Raw genomic sequence first — 22941 nt, 5'->3', positions numbered from 1 at the left:
AAATGGAGAATCGTTGGTTGAACCTGCAGATCAATGTTTATGGATTAAACGCAAATATCAACCAAAAGAGATTTTCTGAACCTTTAAAACCGTCCTGATCTTTGATGCTCCATTAAATCATCAAAATGTCTCAGATTTGTGATGATAAAACATCTGGAGCTTCAGCCTCCATGTTGCTCTGCTGACCTGAAACCAGGCCAGCTGCCTGCAGGGGGCGCTGTGGAAACAAACCCACTCAGTACAGAGGCAGAGCTGCAGCCAGGATTTATTGTTTCAGAAAAACACCATCCGATCCAGAGCCACGGTCCAACATTCAGTCGTGCAGAAAAATGTAAACACAACCGGAAGTTTCTGTTACCATAGAAACAGGACATCAACGTAATCCATGCAGCGACGAGGAAGAACCACTTGGATTAATTTATACCATCATCTTCATCATCAACAAGAGCAGAGCAACGTTTCAGTCTGAGGAAGGAGATTAGATCAGAAGACTCAGATTAAAACAGGATATAATCCAGATTAATATAATGGAACCCAGATTAAAACATACAACTCAGATTGAAATATGTAAAATCAGAAAACAGATCAAATAAAAAAGAAACTAATTTAAATCAGGAAATAATAAATTAAGATCATTTCTAGATTAAATGAAGGTTCATCTGGAAATGAATCAAGAGGAAATGCAGATTAAATTATGAAGGAGTTTAGATTAAATCGGAAATTCAGATCAGTGGAATCTCAGATTAAGGTTAAAACAGATTAAATCATGTTAATAAATCAAAAGGAGCCAAAGATTAAATCAGATTAAATGAGAAAACTCCTTCTAATCCTAGTCTGGGTTAATCTGAGTGAGGCCAGCAGGAGGCGCTGCAGCTGATGGAAGAGCTGGAAGATCAAATCAGCAAACAGAAAAAAAAAGAATTTATTTGATTTTGTTTCTTTCATGAATTTTTATCTTGTAAAAATGTGAAATATTTTGGTCCAAAAGTAAAATAACAAAATGAACCAACAGTTCAATAATTTACTATTTTCAAAGTAAAGTCGTCCCGGTTCTGATCCGTTTGATGATTCTGGATCACAGAACGAAAACCAACATTTACCGACTCAGAAAGTTGACTGGAAGGAAAAAATGATCAGTACTAGAGATGACAGCAGCCATGAACCAGAACCGGAACCAGAACCAGGTTGCAGGAGGTTTCCTCAGCTGGTCATGATCTGGTACCATCTACTGGTTCTGGTTCTGGTCCACTGGGTTTTCTGAACCCTACGGTCAACGCAGCGTCAGAACCTCAGAGACGATCCAAAAGGTTCTGTCAGGAAGAAGAGGCCGAACCAACGATGAAGGTCTGCTGCCAAAGCAACCTGGACCTCCAGAACCTCATCAGAACCTCCAGCTGGTCTCCATGCCACGCTGCATTGATGCAGTAATTCTGAGACAGAACCTGGTATTTCTGGATAAAATCTGATTTAAAAATCTGACGTTGGGTTTCCATGTGAACCACCAGAACCACCAGAACCTTCAGAACTACAGGAAATAACGTTGACGTGTTTGGCTCTGTGACGGATCGTTGAGCCGAACTTTGATGCCCGTTCTCCGGCTGTTCCCGTCATCCTGGTGGAGCCGAGCATTTCTGATCCACCGAATCGATTCTCTTTCTGGATTCCTGGGAACAGCTGACCTTTGACACCATCCTGAAAAAAACATCGTCTGGAGCAAACAAGAACCACGGAACCCTGGAGAGCCAGCTGGATTATCAGCAATCTGGATTATCAGCAATCTGGATTATCAGCAATCTGGATTATCAGTAATCTGGATTATCAGCAATCTGGATTATCAGTAATCTGGATTATCAGCAATCTGGATTATCAGTAATCTGGATTATCAGTAATCTCTAGTTGCTAACATTTACTCAGATTTCATCGAGTTTTTCACGACTCTGGTTCTGGAAGCTCCTGGAACTGGACCGGTACCGGACCGTCAGACGGTGGGAGGAGCCTCTCCTCCATAAATGGGTGGAGCCTGAAGGACCAGATGAAGGCGGCTCCATCACCAGGGCAAAGGTCAAAGGTCGCCGGCCTCCTCTGACTGTGTCTAATGCTGCTGTGGGACTTTAAAGGCTCCGAAATGCAAGACTTCACAAATCATACAATCAATAATCAATAGTCAATAACAATAATAATAATGGCTCCATGCAGAGAGTGAAGCGTCGGTCCAAGACGGGGCGGATCGCCCGGATCCTGTAAACATGCTGGAGTCTCAGCGACCAAAACGTTTCCAGATGATCAGAGACGAAGGCGCGCCGACCACAGGCGGCGTCATGGCGACCGCAGGTGGCGTCCTTAGTCGTGGCTGGAGCTCCGCGGCAGCTCATTGGTCAGAATGTGCCAGCGCTCCACCCGCTGACCTTTGTTCTTCAGGCAGTCCATCCAGTGGCGAAGGGCGTCGCCCTGAGAGCTGCAGCTCAGGAAGACGCCACCTGGACACAGGAAGGACAGGAAGTTCCTTCTGGAGACTGAATACCTGCAGACAGCGAGGCTACACTTTGTTCTGCGAGGTCGTTCATGCATGTGATCCACCGGGATCCACTGGGATCCACCGGGATCCCTGATCATCTCACCGATGAAGTCGTTGGACCGTCCCAGGTCATGGTCCCACACCGTCACCTCCAGAGTTTTCTTGGCCAACTCCGACAGCGAGACGTCATAGGAAAACTCCTGCAGCAAACCGAAACAAAGAGATCAGGAAAGAGTAGAGACTTTTATTGTGAAGAGATCAGGAACCATTAGAGACTTTTATTGTGAAGAGATGTGGCTGGGAAACATATCATGATATGTTTCAAATCGGTCAATATCGATATTGACCGATATTGCTTTCTCCAGGTTGCCGTTTTTATTTCTGAATTTGCTGCTGCACAAGTTACACAATAGGTTGTTGCTAGGCAACCAAAAAGTGAGTGAGTTGATGCTACCTAGCTAGTTTAGCTAGCTGTGAGAGGTTGCCTCTCCTCTGCCTACATCTCCCAGAATGCTGTGTGGTTCTGGATTGGAGATCAGTTCCTGAATATTCTGTCAGACATATCTACTGATATTGATCACATTTAGATATATATTGTTATTGATTTATCGTCTGGCCCCAGGGAGCAGCAGAGACTTTTATTGTGAAGAGATCAGGGAGCAGCGTGAGCAGGAAGCTGTGCAGGAACCAGCAGCAGCTCATCAACTCAGAGTGTGTGTCTGTGTGTGTGTGTGGGGGGGGGGGAGCTGACCTGGTTGAACTCTGGGTTCAGCGTTTTCTTCATCACGGCGGTTTTGTGTTTGGATTTCTTCTGCATGTCGGGCTTCAGGTATCTGACAGAGAAAATTGTCTTTTATTTTGAAAGGATGAAGGTTTTTGTCGTTTACCAAATGAACGGAGTGACCAGAGGTTCACAGCAACAGGCCTCAGGAGTTTGGGGACCACCGACCCGGTTCTGGTGTCGGTCCAGCTGACATGTTGATATTCTGGACCCTGCGGCTGAACCAGAACCTGGGTTCTCCGCTCGTCTCCTGGGCTCAGTCGGGTCGGGTCGGAGCGCTGAGCAGGAGGTTCTGCAGGGATACGGGTCGGTTCTGATTTTCATCTAGAACCAGACATCTGAAAAAACCACCAGAACCAGAACCGGGTCTGTCCGTCCTCCATCATCTCCAACCTTAGGGGGCGCTGTTCGTAAAGGAACACTGTAAAATATTTACTTTGGATCTTTGTCATTTATAAATGTAGGAATAACTTGTAAAACTTTAAAAATGAACCAGTTTTATTCTGTCAGGCTGAATAAACCAAATTAATGCTGTTCATTTTTTTACAGTGTACATACGGCGCCCAGATGACCTCTGCCCCCACCGGGGAAGCCCCGCCCACTCACATTTTGACGTAGGGGTCAGAGAATCCGTTGACGTCCATGGCCGCCAGGTGAGCGCAGCGCCTCACGCCGACACAGAGGGCGCCGCTGAGCCGCCCTTCGCCTCCGTCAGCGGAGGGCAGGAACTGCAGCGAGAGCAGCAGGCGGCCTCGCTCCTCCAGGCTGTGCAGCTGCTCCTTCTCCCACTGCAGACAGCACCAGTGAAACCAGTTCATTTAAACCAGAGCCAGTTAAAAAGAGCCCAGACTAACTGGGAGCACTGGGACATTTCCTGCTGGGCTGGTTTGAAACTCCAGGACTGAAAACGAGTCCTGCTGTTAAACCAGACAGAAGGTCAACTGAAGGTCAAACGGGGAGCGTCTTCTCCTCTGCTTGAAGCTCGTCTCTCGGCGTCGGGTCGGATCCGTCCTGCAGGGTGTTTCCGTCTCCAGAACATCTCTGAGTCTGAAGCCAGTTCAGTTCAGCAACTTCTGCAGACGTCAACTCTCAGGCTCCAGGCTGGATTTCCCATCAGAGTGAGACGTCCGTGTTCAGAGTGGATCTCCTGGCAGCTGGAGTCAAAATCTGCTGCTGATTATCCAAAAGGATGAAATGAAGGAGCTTTCTTCCTTTTTACACGTTCAGGGTGGAAACCGGCTGCAGCTTTCAGCCCTCACAGCTCTGAGCTGCTGACATCGGCCCAAACCTCACAACCTCATGAGCAGCTCTCCGTCTAACAGGTCCGGAAAATCTCTAAAACCCTCGAGTCTCACTCCTCATCAGATCAGCTTTAGGTGAAATAATGTGTTGAAGGTGTGGAGAGACTCGACTGGCCTTTGACCTTTTTCAGTTATCAATCAACTGAGAGGCCCTGCAGCTGCAGAACTCCAGTAACTCTTGTTAACGTATCAATAACAAACATCTGTTGCAGACTGGACAACTGCTCAGCAGAAGGACTTTTACCAACAGCACAGAAACGTCTGAAGCCTCCACATTTCTAGAAACATGTTCATAACTTTTAGATCAATTAGAACCAAACTCAAATTGACTCAAATTTAACTGTCCACAAATCTTATTAGAATTTTAATGAATCTTTATTCAGCTAGCTTTAGCAAGGGCAAATGACAACAGATGGGATTTATTAGGATTACAGATTTAGCATAAGATATTAAAATCACGTTCACTCTTTCCTGTGTCTCTAATAAGTGAGCGAGGCTTCAACCCAGACGGTGGATCATCAACAGAAACCATGTCTTTGGTTTGAGTCTTGTCTTTGTGCAGCAAAACAACAAACTGTTCACAATTATTAATTTATCAGCGTTTCTCAGTGTCTGACAAAGTGGAGGACAGAGACTTTCTGCAGCTACAGTCTGGAGGAGGATTCACACATTTCCTCTGTTTCCCTGAAACAACAAGAGAGAAAAACCTTTAGACCTCCTGCTGGTCGGGACGGAGCTCAGAGCGCTATGTAACTGCAACCAATGGATGAACGAACTGGTCACCGACAGAAGCATTTGTTGTTCTGATTCCTCCACAGAACCACAGAGGTCCGTTAAACGAGTCGCTCATGTATAAATTAACTGAGGTTCCTAATCAGACACGTTTTGTAATTTTCTGCAAACAAGTGAAACGTTGAGTTGCTGTTAGATTTCAGCTCAGACTTCAGTGAATCAGCAGGAAAACTCCAGAAGCTTCTGCTGCTCTCATCAGATCCTGCACACACTGAACTGAAAGGTGCGTCGGCTCCTGTTTGTCTCCATTCTGACATCTAATTGGCTGAAAATGCGTCCAGTAAAAGCGGCTCTGCTGCTTCGCCTTTGTCCAAACACCTGGACCGTTCCTGAGGTAAAAACTGCCAGCTAACAAGCTCAACACACAAAAATCAACGAGACATTCTGCTTTTTTAGCACATCAGACCAAATGAATGTCTTAAAGGGAAACCATGGAGTCTGGAGAGAATCCCAGAACTCCTCCAGAAACAGGAAGCTGTGGCGCTGCTGGAAAGGAGACAGATGGCGTCTGAAAGGAAGAACATCCCGATGCATTGATGATATTTTAATCACGCCAAACTCTCTGCTATGCTGCCAATGTTTCAACAGTTCATCCACTGCTCTGCCAGAGAAAACAAGCCACTGGGTTTGGTTTAGACCAATATCAGGGAGCAGCATGTCTCCAAACCAGAACCTTCTCTGGGTTAATCAGATCACAGCCTCGTTTTTCTCTGCTCCGAACATGAACCTCTGGTGAAGAGGCTACCTGGTAGGAAGGAAGCAGGACAAGCCCTGCTGGGCTGTTTTGAAGCAACTGATTGGATGGCTCTCTGCCAGCCTCATGGTGACGACATCAGAGCCGTGACTGAGTGAAGCTGTGTGCGGACGGCAGCGTCGCCACCAGAACACAGACATGCTTGAGCCGAGCACAGTGGGCAGGGACGATGCTTCAGTCACCAGCAATGGCTGCTGTAGCCACAAAGTTTGTTTAGTCCCGCCTGGTGGGGCCCACAAACAGAATTGGGTTTATTTAATTACATGCTGGGTTTGCAGAACCAGATTTAAAATACAATGCTGGACCGGCTGGTTTTACGTGAACAAGATGTTTTAACCCTAACCGCACGCATTGCTGAGCTCTCACTTCATCCAGCCTGGCGGGGGCTCGGCTCTGGCCATGGTCTTAGAAAGCAACGCTAGCTGGACCAGGGGCCAGAGGAAAAAACGCGGCCCTGCTTTGGGTTGCCAGACTGGATACAAAATCCCCCCTGGGGTTAAACGAGAGAAGAACCCTTAGACTTCGGGGGCTGTGAGCGCTATGGCCGAGTGCTTACAGACGGTCTGACCGTTTTATATTTGCTCAAACTCTGGACCAGCAGGAACCTAGAGGAACCAAAGAGCCTTTAGGGAACGAGACGAGGAGGAAACAGAAGCAGCTACAGTCCAGATTAGAGACAGCAAGGAGGTGAAGGAGGAACAACGTCCAGATCATCAACCTGCCAGGCGTCAGACCCAAAACGATTCTCTACTTTTGAGAACGAAAACTGAAGACATAACAGATTTACATATTTGTGTTGTTCTAGATCAATGTTTCTCAACTGTTTTTGGGCCAGCGCCCCCCATCAAAACATTTGTAGGCTTCTTTGCACTGAATATGATTTTATTATTAATATTACTATCACCATTGTTGATGTTTTGATTTTTATGGTTGTTTCTGTATTTATCCTAAAAAATCATTTCCCAGAGAACAAAAACGCCATGGGAATAAAAATCATTTTTAGGCGTCTGCGAAAAATGCAATGAAAGAACATTCAAGTTAAAATCGGCAGCCAATCAGAGGAAAATATTCTTCTGAGCCATTTTCTGATGTTAGTTGTTAAATCTGAAACAAAACGACCAGAAAACATGTTCAACAATAGCAGCTTAAACTTTGAACTATCTGCAAAACGACAGCGCTCTGCTCTGCAACATTAAAACATGAATAAAACTGCAACCATATCAATCATAACTCTTCTTCTCTCCAATGTTTCTGTTTCTGGTGCTGCAGCTCTGTGCTGCTTTCAGGAGAATGGGACATCAGAGTATTATCCATAAAATTTCACCCACACGGCATTTACTGTGTAAACCAGAGCTTTCAGTGGAAAAACTAAAATTCCAGATCCTTTTAATGCCACACAAATATGGAATAGAAATATGGATTACACCTTTATATAGACTGTCTATTGATTTATAGATTAATAATTTTGCTGGACAGAAGTTACAAAGAACAAAGCTGGTTCTTACATAAATCCTAATGAGTCAGATTGAAAGTGTCATGGAGTCACTGAACAGCCTCATGACATGAAAAATAATACTGAAGAAATAAATATCCATCCATTTTCTTCCTCTTTATCTGGGGTCGGGTCGCGGGGTCAGCAGCTTCAGACTTCCCTCCCAGCCACCGGCTCCAGCTCCTCCGGGGGAATCCCGGGGCGTTCCCAGGCCAGCGTCCTGGGTCTTCCCCTCCTCCCGGTGGGACGTGCCCATGTTATTAACATATAATGAGACACTTTTGATAAGTTTAGTTCTCTACAAACAGAAAGCGTCTTCTAATCTAAAATGATCTAAACAGAGAATCGTTTAGATCTCAGCTTGGTCACATGAAGCCTCATGTAGAAACCAAGCTGAGTTTTCAGATAAAGACACATTACTGAGGGAGAGACAGGATGATGATGATGAAGGTGATGATGAAGGTGATGACCTCACTCTGGTTGTCTGTAGAAACCTTTTGATCTCCTGATGGTTTAATGATCCCAGTTAGACGTAACGATCACTAATTCAGATAATGGCTTCCACTCTGCTGCTATTACCTGCCCTCAACCCTACCTAACCCTAACCCTATCCCATTTCATTCCCAGTTTAATCCCATTTCATTCCCAGTTTAATCCCATTTCATTCCCAGTTTAATCCCATTTCATTCCCAGTTTAATCCCATTTCATTCCCAGTTTAATCCCATTTCATTCCCAGTTTAATCCCATTTCATTCCCAGTTTAATCCCATTTCATTCCCAGTTTAATCCCATTTCATTCCCAGTTTAATCCCATTTCATTCCCAGTTTAATCCCGCTCACCTCTCTCAGGTAGCAGGATATTCCTCTCAGAGCTTCTCCCATGGCGGTGGGGGACGGCAGCTGGAGGACACAGAGATAGGACAAGGTGAGGACGTTTGGTCCAGACTCTGAGACGGACCCGTCCAGAACCGTCTACTGTCCTTCTGAGCCCGGTTCTAAAGTATCCGGATCGGCGGTTCTGTCAGCAGAAATCTTTTTGGTTTAAAGTCACAGAATGCCGTTTGTCTCGTCTGGCCTCACAGGAAACAGGAAGCAGCAGCTGCTAGCTGCTAGCTACTAGTGGCTCGGTTCTGGTCCATCAGAACCTTCACTGGATGTTTATGAAAATCAGTCAGATTCAGGATTTACCGGCGGCGGATGCTCCAGGCAGGTGTGGAAATGTTTGGACTGGTGCGGTTTGACCCGCTTCAGGGGAACCCGGGACTCTCCGATCAACTCGTTGTGAGTCAACTTGTCCTCATCGCAGACGGTCAACCTGAGACACGGAGACATGGAGACATGAAGACATGGAGACATGAAGACACGGAGACATGGAGACATGAAGACACGGAGACATGAAGACATGGAGACATGAAGACACGGAGACATGAAGACACTGAGACATAAAGACATGGAGACACGGAGACATGGAGACACGGAGACATGGAGACATGAAGACACGGAGACATGAAGACATGAAGACACGGAGACATGAAGACATGGAGACATGAAGACACGGAGACATGAAGACATGGAGACATGAAGACACGGAGACATGAAGACACGGAGACATAAAGACATGGAGACACGGAGACATGAAGACACGGAGACATGAAGACACGGAGACATGAAGACAAGGAGACATGGAGACACGGAGACATGAAGACATGGAGACATGAAGACACGGAGACATGAAGACACGGAGACATAAAGACATGGAGACACGGAGACATGAAGACACGGAGACATGAAGACACGGAGACATGAAGACAAGGAGACATGGAGACACGGAGACATGGAGACATGGAGACATGAAGACACGGAGACACGGAGACATGAAGACATGGAGACACGGAGACATGGAGACACGGAGACATGGAGACATGAAGACACGGAGACATGAAGACATGAAGACACGGAGACATGAAGACATGGAGACATGAAGACACGGAGACATGAAGCAGATCAGGCATGATAGTGTTTGTAAAATGACTAAATGATTTTTTTTATTTAGTTTTTTATTTAATTATTCATTCAGATATAAATATTGCAGTTTTAAACTAAGTATTAAACTAACAAGCTAAATATTTAACTTACCAACTAAAGGTTTAGTTTCTCTGGAAGCAAAATATTTAGTTTGCTAGCTAAATATAATAGTTAGTAAACTAAATACTTTGCTTCAAAGTAAATATTTAGTTTAAAACTGAGACATTTATAATTGACTTTGAAAAATGAAAGTGCATCGTTTATGACCGGCTGAATGATCCAAATTATTGCTGTAATTTTAAATCGGCTGAGAAGCAGCACAGGTTCTGATTGTTAGAACTGGACCAGAACCTTTTCCAGAACACAACCAGGAAGAGAAACAGGAAAGAAAAGGAGCCAATGAGGAATGAAGCAGGAAAACCAGTAAAGCCCACAGAAACCAGTTTACACCAGCCTGCTGGCCCAGATAGGAGCCGCTGATGAAACGCTGGTTGCTATGGTGATCCTGCTGGAAGAATCACTTCTGGACCATCAGATGAATAAAAGACGAGCTCCGTTTGTGGACGTCCATTAAATGTTCCTGACACACCTGAGCGTCTTCCTGTGCATATCCTCCTCTGTGATCCCAGAGTAGGTCAGCGTCTCATTCCAGAAGGGATTCAGGGTGTTTCTGATCGTCTTCGTCTTCAGCTTGTTGGCCTGAAACACAGAGACAGAAGGGACATGGAGGGACATGCAGGGACATGGAGGGACATGCAGGGACATGGAGGGACATGCAGGGACATGGAGGACAAGTCTTCTTAAACTATTTGTCCACATAGACTAAAACCTTTATTGCTCACTTCTTTAGTTTGCCTCTTTGTGTCAGAAGGGTTAGGGTTAGTGTGCTAATAGTTAGCCTATAGAGCGCTAAATGTTAGCCTGTAGCATGCTAATGGTTAGCGTGACTCCAGCTTCCCCCTGCCTCACACTGATCCCTAGCAGCAGGAGTGTAGAGCAAAACGAGGGTTTATGCTAATAAAACCCTTGTTATCAGTCAAAGTGGAGCAAGATGGTTTGACCTTTGACCTGTAATCTTCACACAGACCACTAGTGATGCTGGGAGTGACTCACCTTGCTGGCTCCAGGCAGCAGGTGCAGCTTGACGTAGGGATCAGCTAAACCATTGAAGTCCATGGGCTTCAGACCCTGAAACAACATCAGCCGAGTCAGTACCTAGAGACGGAGGCCACTGCCCGACGGAGGCCACTGCCCGACGGAGGCCACAGCCCGACGGAGGCCACTGCCCGACGGAGGCCACTGCCCGACGGAGGCCACAGCCCGACGGAGGCCACAGCCCGACGGAGGCCACAGCCCGACGGAGGCCACTGCCCGACGGAGGCCACTGCCCGACGGAGGCCACTGCCCGACGGAGGCCACAGCCCGACGGAGGCCACAGCCCGACGGAGGCCACTGCCCGACGGAGGCCACTGCCCGACGGAGGCCACAGCCCGACGGAGGCCACTGTCTGACGGAGGCCACTGCCCGACGGAGGCCACTGTCCGACGGAGGCCACAGCCCGACGGAGGCCACTGTCTGACGGAGGCCACTGCCCGACGGAGGCCACTGCCCGACGGAGGCCACTGTCTGACGGAGGCCACAGCCCGACGGAGGCCACAGCCCGACGGAGGCCACTGTCTGACGGAGGCCACAGCCCGACGGAGGCCACTGTCTGACGGAGGCCACTGCCCGACGGAGGCCACTGTCTGACGGAGGCCACTGTCTGACGGAGGCCACTGTCTGACGGAGGCCACTGCCCGACGGAGGCCACTGTCTGACGGAGGCCACTGCCCGACGGAGGCCACTGTCTGACGGAGGCCACTGCCCGACGGAGGCCACTGTCTGACGGAGCTGAGTCTCCTGACCTCCTCAGAGCTTCAGGAGGAATTAGCTCTACATGTCTTTCAACAAACAGCTCTGACTTTTTCAGCAACCAGACTCACATTTCAAACCAGTCCTCCATTTATTATGGGATCCACTGGGAGGACAGAACTACTGGGAATTCTGGTCCATCGTTATTTGACTAAAAATGTTGTGATATTCAGGACTGTTCTTGGTTGTTATAATTTTCAGTTTACTTTCTTTATCCACAAAACGTCATGTTTAAAGTATTATAAAGATATAATAAATGTATTATTACTAAGACCTGAAGATTAATTTGACCTTTTATTTTTTTTTATTCGGCCTCCTTTTTAAATCTGCCTACATTTATCTTAATCAGTTACATCAGTTTGTAAAATGTTTTATTTTATAAATAAAACAGGCCTCGATGGGGAGCAGTGTGCTAACGGTTAGCGAACACCTTGCTAGCCATTAGCATGCTGTTTGCTAAAGGTTAGCTCAAAGATTACTCAATAAATATCAGATTTAATACTTTTTTGGCTATTTTTTTGGATATGCCTGTCTCCGTTTTCATTCTAGTCATGAAATAAAACGTTTTAAATAATTTTAGCCGTATGTTGTGTCCGTCTGCTCTGAATAAATCACCAGTAAACCATCATGGCGCTTCCAGCAGCCGACTCTTTTGTCTGCTGACATTAACGGAGGAGGAACCTCCGCCTTCACCTGCAGGAGGAGAAGCTCTGGGCGCAGCAGGCGGCGCAGAGCTTCACCTGGAGACGGAGCAACGCATTTAACGAGCCGAAGAGCAAAAACCCGGCTAACTAGTGATGTGTCGGTCGCGAACGATCCGGTTCTAAGAGCCGGCTCTTTGAAGTGAACCATTGGAACCGGCTCCACAATGGGAGCCGTTTTAGGATCCTATTTGGGAGCCGGTTTTTTTCTACAGTATATCGCTGTCTCTCCGCCTCCCTGTCGTTGTGCTTGTGCTCTGCAAGTGCCAGAGCTGATAGTTTTTCCCCACATTGTTTTTTTTTGTCCTGCGGTGCCTCGCTGTCTCTCCCCTCCTTCTCCCTCTCCTTGCGCGTTTTGCTCTTCTGCCAGTGCCAGAGCGGAGAGTTTTTTCCCTCGGTCGGTCCACTGGGTTAGGGTAAGCGTGTGCTCCACACATCTGACCAATCACACATAACACTGAATATTATTTGATATTTGTATTGTGGCACCTTTTCTGTTATGAAGCTGCTTTAATACTTTTTCGTATTGTGGTGGGTGTTTGTATTTATATTTAACTGTTTAATTTATTTTAAGTTATTTTTGTGGAAGTGGTGCTATTTTGCAGTGTTGTATAGTAACGAAGTAAAAATACTTCACTACTTTACTTAAGTATATTTTGGAGTACTTCATACTTTCCTGGAGTATGAAAATTTTTGATGACTTTCACTTTTACTTCACTATATTTCCGAACTTAATTGCGTACTTTTACTCCGATACATTTTCAATGTGTGGTTTAGTTACTCGTTACAAAAAAGCGAGAGAGAGAAACGCAAGTGTTTTGACTCCACCTACTGATTAGCAAGTAGCAAGTAGGCTACCGAACAAAGTCCGTATCCTGCTTGCCTGGGCTTGTTCATCACCACCAATAGGATACACCTGTTTCGCTTCTCCCATTAAACACAAAGCAAGTCTCGCAATCAGCAGCAGCCACATGGAGGAGGAGACGGAGACCACAACGACTGCAACTACGTCGGACACGGCTCCAGGGGAACCACCAGCTGGTGATGAGAGCCCATGGCCTTATTTAAACACAATACACTCTTTCGTGGGTGTTAAAGATTCGTCGTACCGCATGCAGTTTATGTTATTCCTGCCCGAAGATGTGGAAATTCTATCTTACAAAAACTCCCCGTCCAACTTGAAGAAACACATCGAGGTAACGTCTTATGAAATGGTTATAATCCTCCTGTTTCAGTAACTATAGCTTGGTCACTAGACACTACTGTATTGTGAAATCTTGACCATAAATGAACTTTGTTTGGCATTGTTTCAGTTCCACACGTGGTGTATTTAGCTTAGGCCTAATGTTGACTGTAGCAGGCTACCTAGACTCCTCTGTTCAAGGGGGACAGAAGCCATAGCGATAGCAATTTAGACTAAATTTAACGAATATAGGAAAGGCATGCAAGTTCAAAACCAGGTTTACAAAAAAGGTCTCCCTCTTCAGATGCCAATAAGCTGCATTTCCCTCCCAATTCTTTTTTTCTTTTGCATAATGACCAGTTGTGTGCACCACCTATTGACTGATTCACTGATTTGTGAAGTAGAGTAATCGTAACAGATCTTTTTCTTCATGTTGGCTGCATTTTCTGTACTATTTATTTTTCTCATTTTCAGCACTGACCTTACTTGAAGGGAAAACTTAAGGCTTACAAAAATTTTGTATTTTCTGTCCTGGAGGGTTTACTAAGAAGCTGGTTCAGTTGTAAAGCAGGTTAAGTTAACCTTGTGCTATAGGTAAAGCACCTAATGTTCTTAACTAAATGATGCCTGCAGGTATATCTATTAGCAGGTTTAATTTTGCCTGCACTTGGTTGGGTACATTATTTTAAGTGTATTTGACAAGTTTACCAAAATATAAAAAATGTCATTCAAACTGCATTTGCTTTGTTTTACTTTTTACTTGTACTTTTCATTACATTACTTGAGTACATCCATTTTTACAGTACTTTCCATACTTAAGTACAAGAAGTTTCAGATACTTTAAGACTTTAACTCAAGTAACATTTCAGTCAGTGACTTGGACTTTTACCAAAGTCATATTTTGGAGAGGTACTTGTACTTTTACTTGACTCTGAGATTTCAGTACTTTATACAACACTGCTATTTTGTGATAATTTAATTGGTTATAATAAAAGGTTTATTTATAAAGCATCGTTATGCTGCATTTTTACTCATCATAAGAGCTTAACAATGAAACAAAATATTATAAAATTAGGTTTAAGCTATTAATTAATTAATAATGTCAAAAATATATATGGGGAGCCGAAAGAGCCGGCTCTCCACAGTAAGAAGAGCCATTAGAGCCGCATCTCGAAAAGGAGCCGAAAATCCCATCACTACGGCTAACTACACCTGAAGGAGCCGAGAGGCGGAGCCCAGGGACGGCGAGGCAGCGGGAGGTCTAACGGCGACGGACAGAGCCACTGGTTAAACGGGTTAAACTGGTTAAACTGGGTTAAATGGTCCTGAGTTAACTGGGAGTGAGACTTTCAGCAGAGACAGAGGCAGGTTCCTTCAGCAGGTTAAATGGTATCAGAGGTTCCAGCCTGTCCCTCTTTTAAACTGGGTCGGAACTTCAGTTCTGGTAGGTCCGGTTTGGGACCCAGAAGAGTTCCGTGTCCACCAGAGGGGACAGGAAGCTGACACCAGTTGCTCTTCACAGCTGCCCAGGTGCCACTGCTTCCTGTCTCACAGCTGTGAGGTCAGCGAGGCTCGGAGGCACCGAGCTGGCCCGGTTCTGACCCGTTATACGCATCTTTCTGGTTTCCTGGGAGAGAATGGACCAGAACTCGGCTTCATTCCTGTTCAGATCCAAAAACTGAAGCTCTAAACTGAAACTTTCTGGTTCTGTTCAGATTGTGACCATTTGGTTCCGTCTGTCCTTTAATGGACCGCTTTGTATCTGAACGGCACTGGATGGAAGCCTGAGTGAAGACAGAGCCGGTTCCTGCTCCCAGTAGTAACTAGAAACGACCAATCAGAGGTAGGAGGCGGGTCCTAATGCTGTCAATCATCCTGCTCATCTAAGAGAGACTGTTGTGAATGCTAAGGCTAGTTAGCATAGCCACCAATAATGGCAGAGAAACAGTTTTCCTGGTAAGTTGTTTCTCTGCCATTGGTGCATTTAACATTGATTGACAGCGCTAAGCCCCTCCCCCTGCCTCTGATTGACTGTTTTTGTCGGGAGCGTTTCATTTTTTCAGACAGCACTAGCCGATCAGGGAGCAGGAGGAGATCGATCAGATTATCTGGTTCATAACAAACTAACATGGAGACAACTTCCCTACTGCAGCTAGCCCCTGCTAGCCCTGTCCTCAGGTCCCATTGGGAGGTTCTGGACCCACAGAACCAAAGCCAGCTGTCCCTCCAGCCAGCAGGGGGCGCTGCAGCAGCAGCAGAGTTACAGTTAATAAGTGAATCTTTTCTCTTTTGTCCTGGGAAAACGACCTTCAGGCTGATCAGGAATTAAATCAGTGATTGGTTCATTTTTTTCAAGAGAATTAAATCAGAATCAGGAGAAATTGTGATGATTAAGATACTAATTATGATCCTTGTAAATTAAAATAGTTTAATTTATGAAAGCTTGAAGAGTTGGATGGAGGCTGTCCAGAGGCTCAGGAGGGGTCAGAGGTCACAGCTGGTTGGTTCCTCTGATGGAAGGAAGTTCAGGAACCTGGAGATCAGAGAACTTCAGAGAACTGCGTTCTCCTGAACATTTACTGTTCATGAAGGCATCGCTCTATTAGGGTTCAACTCCTTTTAGCCCATAATCTGTAGAAATTGCTCTTCCTGGTTCTATCTTCATGGTTTTGTTCAATTTGTGAAATTTTTATGAGATATTTTTAATTTTGTAATACTTGGTCTAAAACTGTCTCACTCAGATGCGCCCCCTGGTGGTGAGTCAGGAGGTGGAGCAGCTAGCGTTGATTGGCAGCGTCTTTCAGTTTTGTGGCTCTGGTCTGACTGCAGGCGGTTCGCTGTAGAGCTGAGGACGAGTCGGTCCAGCTGGTGAGGTGTGAACGCTAACTGACCTCTGACCTCTGGTCCTCCAAACTGGGTTCAGTTGAAGTGAACTCTGGATCAGTTTGAATCTGAAAGCCAAGCGGACCAGAGACCGCTGCAAAAGCAGGAAGTGGACTACAGCGCAGGGCATTCTGTGTAAATACAACCAAAGCTAACCTGCTAGCCTAGCGCTAGCAGCAGAAATGGCTCCTGGTCTTCAGCCAAAGACTAAAGAGGAAAATCTGACGCCTCCATCTTGTTTCCATCTGGTGAAACAGGAAGTTGCTCTCAGTGTCTTCAGAGGTTTTTGTGTGGTTTCCTTCAGTGGTTCTTGGTGCAGCGCCCCCACAGGCTAGGAGGGGAACAGGTTGGTTTGGGTCAGAACCACAGCAGCTGGAGGTGGAGCAGATGATGGAGTTCTGCTCTGAAACAGAACTGTGGAGCCTGGCGTCCGTTCAGCCGTCATGAACCTGCGCCAACAGGAGCGATGCAGCGGTTCCTCACCTTGGCCCGCAGCACGGTGCAGTGCAGCTCGCTGCAGCTCATGTCGTAGCGCAGCTCGAACTCCAGCGTTCCTAGAGCGGCTGAGGAGACAGAGAGGAAGAGGAGGATGAGGAAGATAACGGAGCAACATTCACATCTGCAACCAGGCAACCCAGAAACATCCAGCAGCAACCTGAAAAGAGCTGCCGGTGAGACGTTCATGAACGCACCATGCAGGAGGTCATGCAGGAGCCACATAGAGACGTGTGAACACCGACTGCTACAGCGTTTCATGCATTCACAGACCACCAGGCGGCGGCTCACTGCTGTCGTCGCTGTCCTCGCTGTTGATGTCCACCGACGTTTCCACGCTGCTGTTCTGGGACGATGACCCGCCCCGCCCCCACTGGGTCCGCAGCGGCGACAGCAGGTTGGCCCCGCCCACCGGCGCCGCCACAGTGGGGGGGCTGAGGGCCACCGGGGAGGAGGAGGGGTTAGGGGAGGTGGGGGAGAGGCGGGGGAAGTAGGCGGAGATCTGCCGGATGGGTCTGATGGGACCAGGACAGACGTCTATGGCCATGTGTTCCTGGATGGAGATGCTGAGCTTCTTTCCTCTCTGCACCGTCATAGAGTCTGGAGACACAGAGGACAGACAGGGGGACGGACAGGGGGACAGAGAGAGCTAAGCTTTACAATCTACCGTTAGCAAATTAATGTTGAGACTTATTGGGTCCATTTCTAAGGCTTTGGACTCCAGTAGAACCATGACTCTCACCTGGACCAGAACCTTCCAATTCCAGGCTCAACAACAAGAACCAAAACAACAACTCTGCTGGCCTCACTGCCTAAAGGTCAAAGGTCCACAATCAGAGCGACAATAGCCTCAATGGGAGAGTTCCAAGACCAGAACCACTGCTGACCCAAAAGAACCCAAAACCTGTCTCACCCAAAACATCCGCAAGACTTCTGGAAATGTTCTGGTGGCTGATGAGAAAGGTTCTGGAGCTGGTTCTGAATCTCTACTTCAACAGGCTGCCCCGGTGCGTTCAGGAACACCAACAGGCTGCCCCGGTGCGTTCAGGAACACCAACAGGCTGCCCCGGTGCGTTCAGGAACACCAACAGGCTGCCGCGGTGCGTTCAGGAACACCAACAGGCTGCCGCGGTGCGTTCAGGAACACCAACAGGCTGCCCCGGTGCGTTCAGGAACACCAACAGGCTGCCGCGGTGCGTTCAGGAACACCAACAGGCTGCCGCGGTGCGTTCAGGAACACCAACAGGCTGCCGCGGTGCGTTCAGGAACCCCAACAGGCTGCCGCGGTGCGTTCAGGAACACCAACAGGCTGCCGCGGTGCGTTCAGGAACAACAACAGGCTGCCGCGGTGCGTTCAGGAACAACAACAGGCTGCCGCGGTGCGTTCAGGAACACCAACAGGCTGCCGCGGTGCGTTCAGGAACACCAACAGGCTGCCGCGGTGCGTTCAGGAACAACAACAGACTGCCGCGGTGCGTTCAGGAACAACAACAGGCCGACCAAACGCATAAAAAAACAGGAAACATAATTTCTCCTGTTCAATTAATCTATAAATTCATTAATGCATGCATTAGATTTTTTCCTTCAACACAGAGAAATGTTTTATTGTGGACAAACTGTAAGTAATGACATAATTCAGAGTTTAATGATTGAAAGTTTCTGTTTATGATTCATTTATAGATTTTCCTCACGTGTCTCACATATTTCAGCATCTTTCTGTTCAGTGAGCCTGAGAGGAAACGACACAAACATCATCTGGGGGAATTTGAAGCTTCGCTTTGAAACCGAGTCTTTTAGAAAACGGCTTCAGGTTTGATGTTTCTGGAGCAGCGGAGGCGATCTGCCCACAGATTCTCCGTCTAATTCAACACGCTGCTGGAAAAAAGGATTTACTGCAAACTTCCTGCCTGCGTCTCTTTGGGATTCAAATCCTCCTCCCACATTATCATTCAGTCCAACCAGCCGCTGCACATCCTGCTGGAACCGGAGGAGGATCACAGAAACGATCCCTTATGGAAACATGAGCAGAAAATTCAGCTTATTAATATTTAACATGAAGGAAAAAGCTTCAAAAAACAAATCCAGTGCAGACTCCAGGAAGGCTTTAACATTTCCTCATTCTGTCCCTGCAACCAGGAAGTCCAGATGTCCCTGAACACACCACAGTCTTCCTCACTTCCAGCCTTCATGCTGTAAATCTGCTGAGGATCCAGAAGTTTCTTCTCTCGAGTTTCAGGAACAGATGCAAAGATCTGATCTGTACCAGATCTGAACTTCATAAGCTGCTGGAACAAAATAAATACATGAGAGTCTGACGCCACAAACTATTCACATTTTAACAAAAAAAGGTCAAATGTCAGACATGAACATCGTCCAATCAGATGGCGTAAACATCTGATTTTGCGCTTTGCTGCGCTCTGGACCCTCAGTTAGGCAGAAACCATTACTTCCTGGCGGCGTGGCCTGCGTTTACATTTACATGTTTTTATTTTATCCAATCATTGGCGTTTGCCCGTTACGTACGTAACGCACCAGCTCTACGTTATGAAGCTAACAGGAGATTAGCTGCCAGTATGAACGAGGCGGCTCTGATGTTAATAATAATATTTGGGGGCGTGGCCATCGCAGCCTAAATGGCATCCTTCACTTCCTGCTGAAACTACAGGCTGACTATGATCCCAAGGCAGCAGAAAAAACGTCATCGTTCACAACTTCTCCTTCTGCTCGCTGGTTGGCCTGGAGAAAATCTACCAGAGACAATCAGAGTGAATGGCTGAAAGCCTACACTGTGTGTGAAGGGAAATGAGAATCTAGTGGAAAAGCGCAGGACGCTAACTATGAAAAAGTTGCCATGATAATCCAGACTGAGTCTCTGATAAACAGTCAACAACAGTGGAGCCGTTAGCCTAGCGCTGCTTTAGCCATGCAGGTTGTTCTTCCTGAACGTGTCGTAATATCTGCTCTATCGCCCCCTATCTGCACGGAGGAAGGTGTTTCTTGGTGCATGTTGCTGGTAAAACAGAGGCTTTGATGATTACATTCTGCTGTTGACTGTAGGTGGCGCTTTGCAGCTTCCAGGCAGATTTTGTGTTTCAGTTCTAGTTCCTGCAGAGCGCCAACCAGAACCAGAACAGAGACATTTTAAAGGAAACTTTGAGCCTCATCCTGATGCTTTAGCATTTTTCATTTTCTGAACAGAGGAAATATTCCAGCAACCAGCCCTATTCAACACATTTTACAGTTCAAATGAAATATTACAGCAGATATCCAACAGGTTTCTCCTCACATTCAACTCTGCTGGTTTCCTGTTCAGAACCTCCGCTTAACAAATCCAGGAATTTACCTGGAATCCTGTTTTCATTGAATGCATCAGCTCAGTTTTATGTAAACTGATCGGCGTTTTCCCTTTGAAGTAGATGAAGTTATATAAACCCAGCAGCTCTTTTGTTCCCATGCAGCGCTGACGAATCTACTGTAAATTTAATGTATCTCAGCAGAGGCTTCTGCAGTGAAACAGTGAGAAAAGTCCTGCAGATCTCCCTGCATGTGTCACTTTCTAAAGCTGAACAGAAAAACAACAATGTTCAGAGAAGTTAAATCCAAAGCTGCAGAGCGAAGAGGAGCTGCTTACCTTTGATTGTGGGAGTGGAGGAGATTCCTGCACAAACAAGACGGAGGGTCTGCACTAACAGGTGGAGAGACGGGCAGCGAGCAGCGAGGAGGACGAGGAGGAGGAGGAAGAGGAGCAAGAGGAGGGAGAGGAAGAGGAGGAGGAGGATGAAGAGGAAGAGGGAGAGGAAAAGGAGGAGGGAGAGGAGGAGGACTCCCTGTGAGTGATCCACTCCTCCTGTCTGCGCCTCGCTGCTCCAGATTCTGATATTTCTAATATTTTGTCGCTCAGCTTCACGTTCATCTGCAATGTCAACAGCGATGAAGCTCTTCCTTTAATCCCTCATCCTCTTCCTCCTCAGCCTGTGGGGGGGCAGCAGAGTAAAATAATGTGCCAACAGCAGCATCTGTCTTTCTGCTCCTCTGTATAATTTGAGCTTAATGATGCCTAATGATACATGTGTGATCCAACACACCATCACACAGGAAGGGTGAGGAAGACGTGGCCTCCTCCTCTTCCTCAGCGGTCAGACTCAGAGGTGTCCCTGGGGTGAAGGATCTTCCTCCTCCTCTCCATCCGCCCACTCAGCAGCCGGGCTGGCGGACCGCAGGAAGCTGGACTTTCTCTGCGCACCTGATCAGGAGCCTCATGTGAAACCAGATGGAAGAGTTGGCTTCTGTTTATTCAGGGGTGTCAGAGTAGAGGCAGCGATGTGAACAGGTGTGTTCTCTCCTAGTAATCCATCCATCCGTTTTCTAACACCTTGTGGGGTCAGGAGGAGCTGCTGCCTCTCAAGCTAACGGGTCACCTGGACAGGTCGCCAGTATGTCGCCGGGCAACACAGCAACAGACAGGACACATAATCACACACACACACACACACACACACCTGGGGGGAATTTAGAGAGACCAATTAACCTGACTGTGTTTTTTTTTTTTTACTGTGGGAGGAAGCTGAAGAACCGGAGAGAACCCACCATGCACAGGGAGAACATGACAGCGGGCCGGGAATCAAACCCAGAACCTTCTTGCTGCAAGGCAACAGGGCTACCAACTGCGCCACTGTGCAGCTCTTCTCTCCTAGTAGTTTAGCTCATTTATCCTTTAGCTCTTTAGCATTTTGCTAACTATAAAAACGTTCGGCTAATTTAGCTTCTTCTAAGTTAATTTTTCCAAATAAATTGTAGAGTTCATTTTCTAACCTGTTTTGTAAACTTACAGTTTAATAAAGTTCTAAATCTGTGTTGAAATTTTGGTGAGAAAAAGTTAAGGATTCTATTCACAGTTTCACTTTTCTTCTTCTTGATCTTTATTAGCGTGTGGCAAGAAACGTTAGTATACATTACCGCCACCTGTTGGAGGCTTGGGTTTAGACCGTAAAACATGTTTTGTTCTGTTCCAAATTTTCTGTTGAGAGAAGGGAATTAGTCTGTAGATTACAAGACAATAAATTGCAGTAAGATATACTAGATATTTTGGACAAAATTTCTACATCTGAATATCTTTGTTCTTTACTGAAATACCTTAAGAAAACATTAAACACTTACATTAACAAAGAACCAGAGTTTTAAACAAAAACATGCAAAAACTCACATTATGAATAGTTTTGAGAAGATCCTCATATTCTCATCTGGTGGGAATCAACGTGCTTTAATTTAGCATTAGCTTCTGATACATACTGTTAATATTGCACGTTAGCTTCTACTAAATTTAATTGTACCTTAGTGGTTTAACATTCTCTTCTGGTAATTACTGTGTTGTATGGTACTTTAGCATTAGCTTCTGCTAAAAGCTGTGTCGGTGTAGCGCTTTAGCATCAGTGTTCAGTGCTTCGGGGTTAGCGCAGCTAGCTTTGTAGCTAGCGGCCTCCTCCACTGTCAGCTGGTGAAGGTTTTCCAGAGCCGCATCGTTTAGCTTCAGCTTCATGGTTCTTCGCTGCTTTGTGAGAAAATGATGTGAAAAAACTTATTTGATTCCTCACAGTCTAAACGTCCAGCTTCAGGTCCAACAGAACCAGAACCTCAGCAGAACCTTCTGGTAACGTTTCCTCAGCAGAAACCCAGAGTTCTAGATAAGCTGCTCGTTCTACTGGTTCTGTTGGTGGTTCTGCTGCTGACCCAGTTTTCACTCCAACTCTCACCTAAACACAATGTGGAGCAGCGCGGCGGCAGAACCGGGCCCTGCAGGCAGATCTGAGCCAACGTGTAAAAATCCCTGACATGTTTGAGCTCCTTCATCACCGCTGGCTGAGGAAGAGGAGGAAGAGGAGGACAACACAGGAGCTAAAAATGGTTTTCTGCCCGGATCAACGGTTTGTCATAAAAGATGAAGATTATCAGCGTTTGTCTGTTTAATTATATATAGAAATATTACTGCCCAGAACCAGAACCTGGGTCGGGTTCTGGAGGAAAGAAATACTGGGATGAACCAGGTCCCGTCTGGACCTCCATATCCATCAGAACCATCACTCTGAACCGGGCCACAGGTTCTGGACTTTA

The 22941-nt window shown here is 46.5% G+C and overlaps 1 protein-coding gene across 2 annotated transcripts; it reads right to left on the bottom strand.

Moving 5' to 3' along the window:
* Positions 1 to 247: 247 nt before the first annotated feature.
* Positions 248 to 21219, bottom strand: LOC102234475 (double C2-like domain-containing protein alpha). Of its 2 annotated transcripts, XM_023348815.1 has the most exons (14): positions 20919 to 21219; positions 20465 to 20805; positions 17747 to 19115; positions 17576 to 17645; positions 17125 to 17433; positions 16822 to 16901; positions 10774 to 10848; positions 10250 to 10359; positions 8824 to 8950; positions 8476 to 8535; positions 3903 to 4084; positions 3267 to 3348; positions 2619 to 2715; positions 248 to 2477 (listed from the first exon to the last, which is right to left on the bottom strand). In XM_023348815.1, exons 3-14 carry the CDS (start codon positions 17753 to 17755, stop codon positions 2341 to 2343), a joined length of 1338 nt encoding a protein of 445 aa, XP_023204583.1. In that variant the 5' UTR covers positions 17756 to 19115; positions 20465 to 20805; positions 20919 to 21219; the 3' UTR covers positions 248 to 2340. The 2 variants fall into 2 exon arrangements, with proteins under 2 accessions (XP_023204583.1, XP_023204584.1); XM_023348816.1 differs by lacking the exons at positions 17576 to 17645; positions 17747 to 19115 and having other exon boundaries at positions 20919 to 21216.
* Between the last annotated feature and the right edge of the window lie 1722 nt (positions 21220 to 22941).

Source organism: Xiphophorus maculatus, chromosome 16 (assembly GCF_002775205.1).
Source record: "Xiphophorus maculatus strain JP 163 A chromosome 16, X_maculatus-5.0-male, whole genome shotgun sequence".
In the NCBI taxonomy this organism is placed as follows: Eukaryota; Metazoa; Chordata; class Actinopteri; order Cyprinodontiformes; family Poeciliidae; genus Xiphophorus; species Xiphophorus maculatus.
This window is presented reverse-complemented; position numbering and strand designations above follow the sequence as displayed.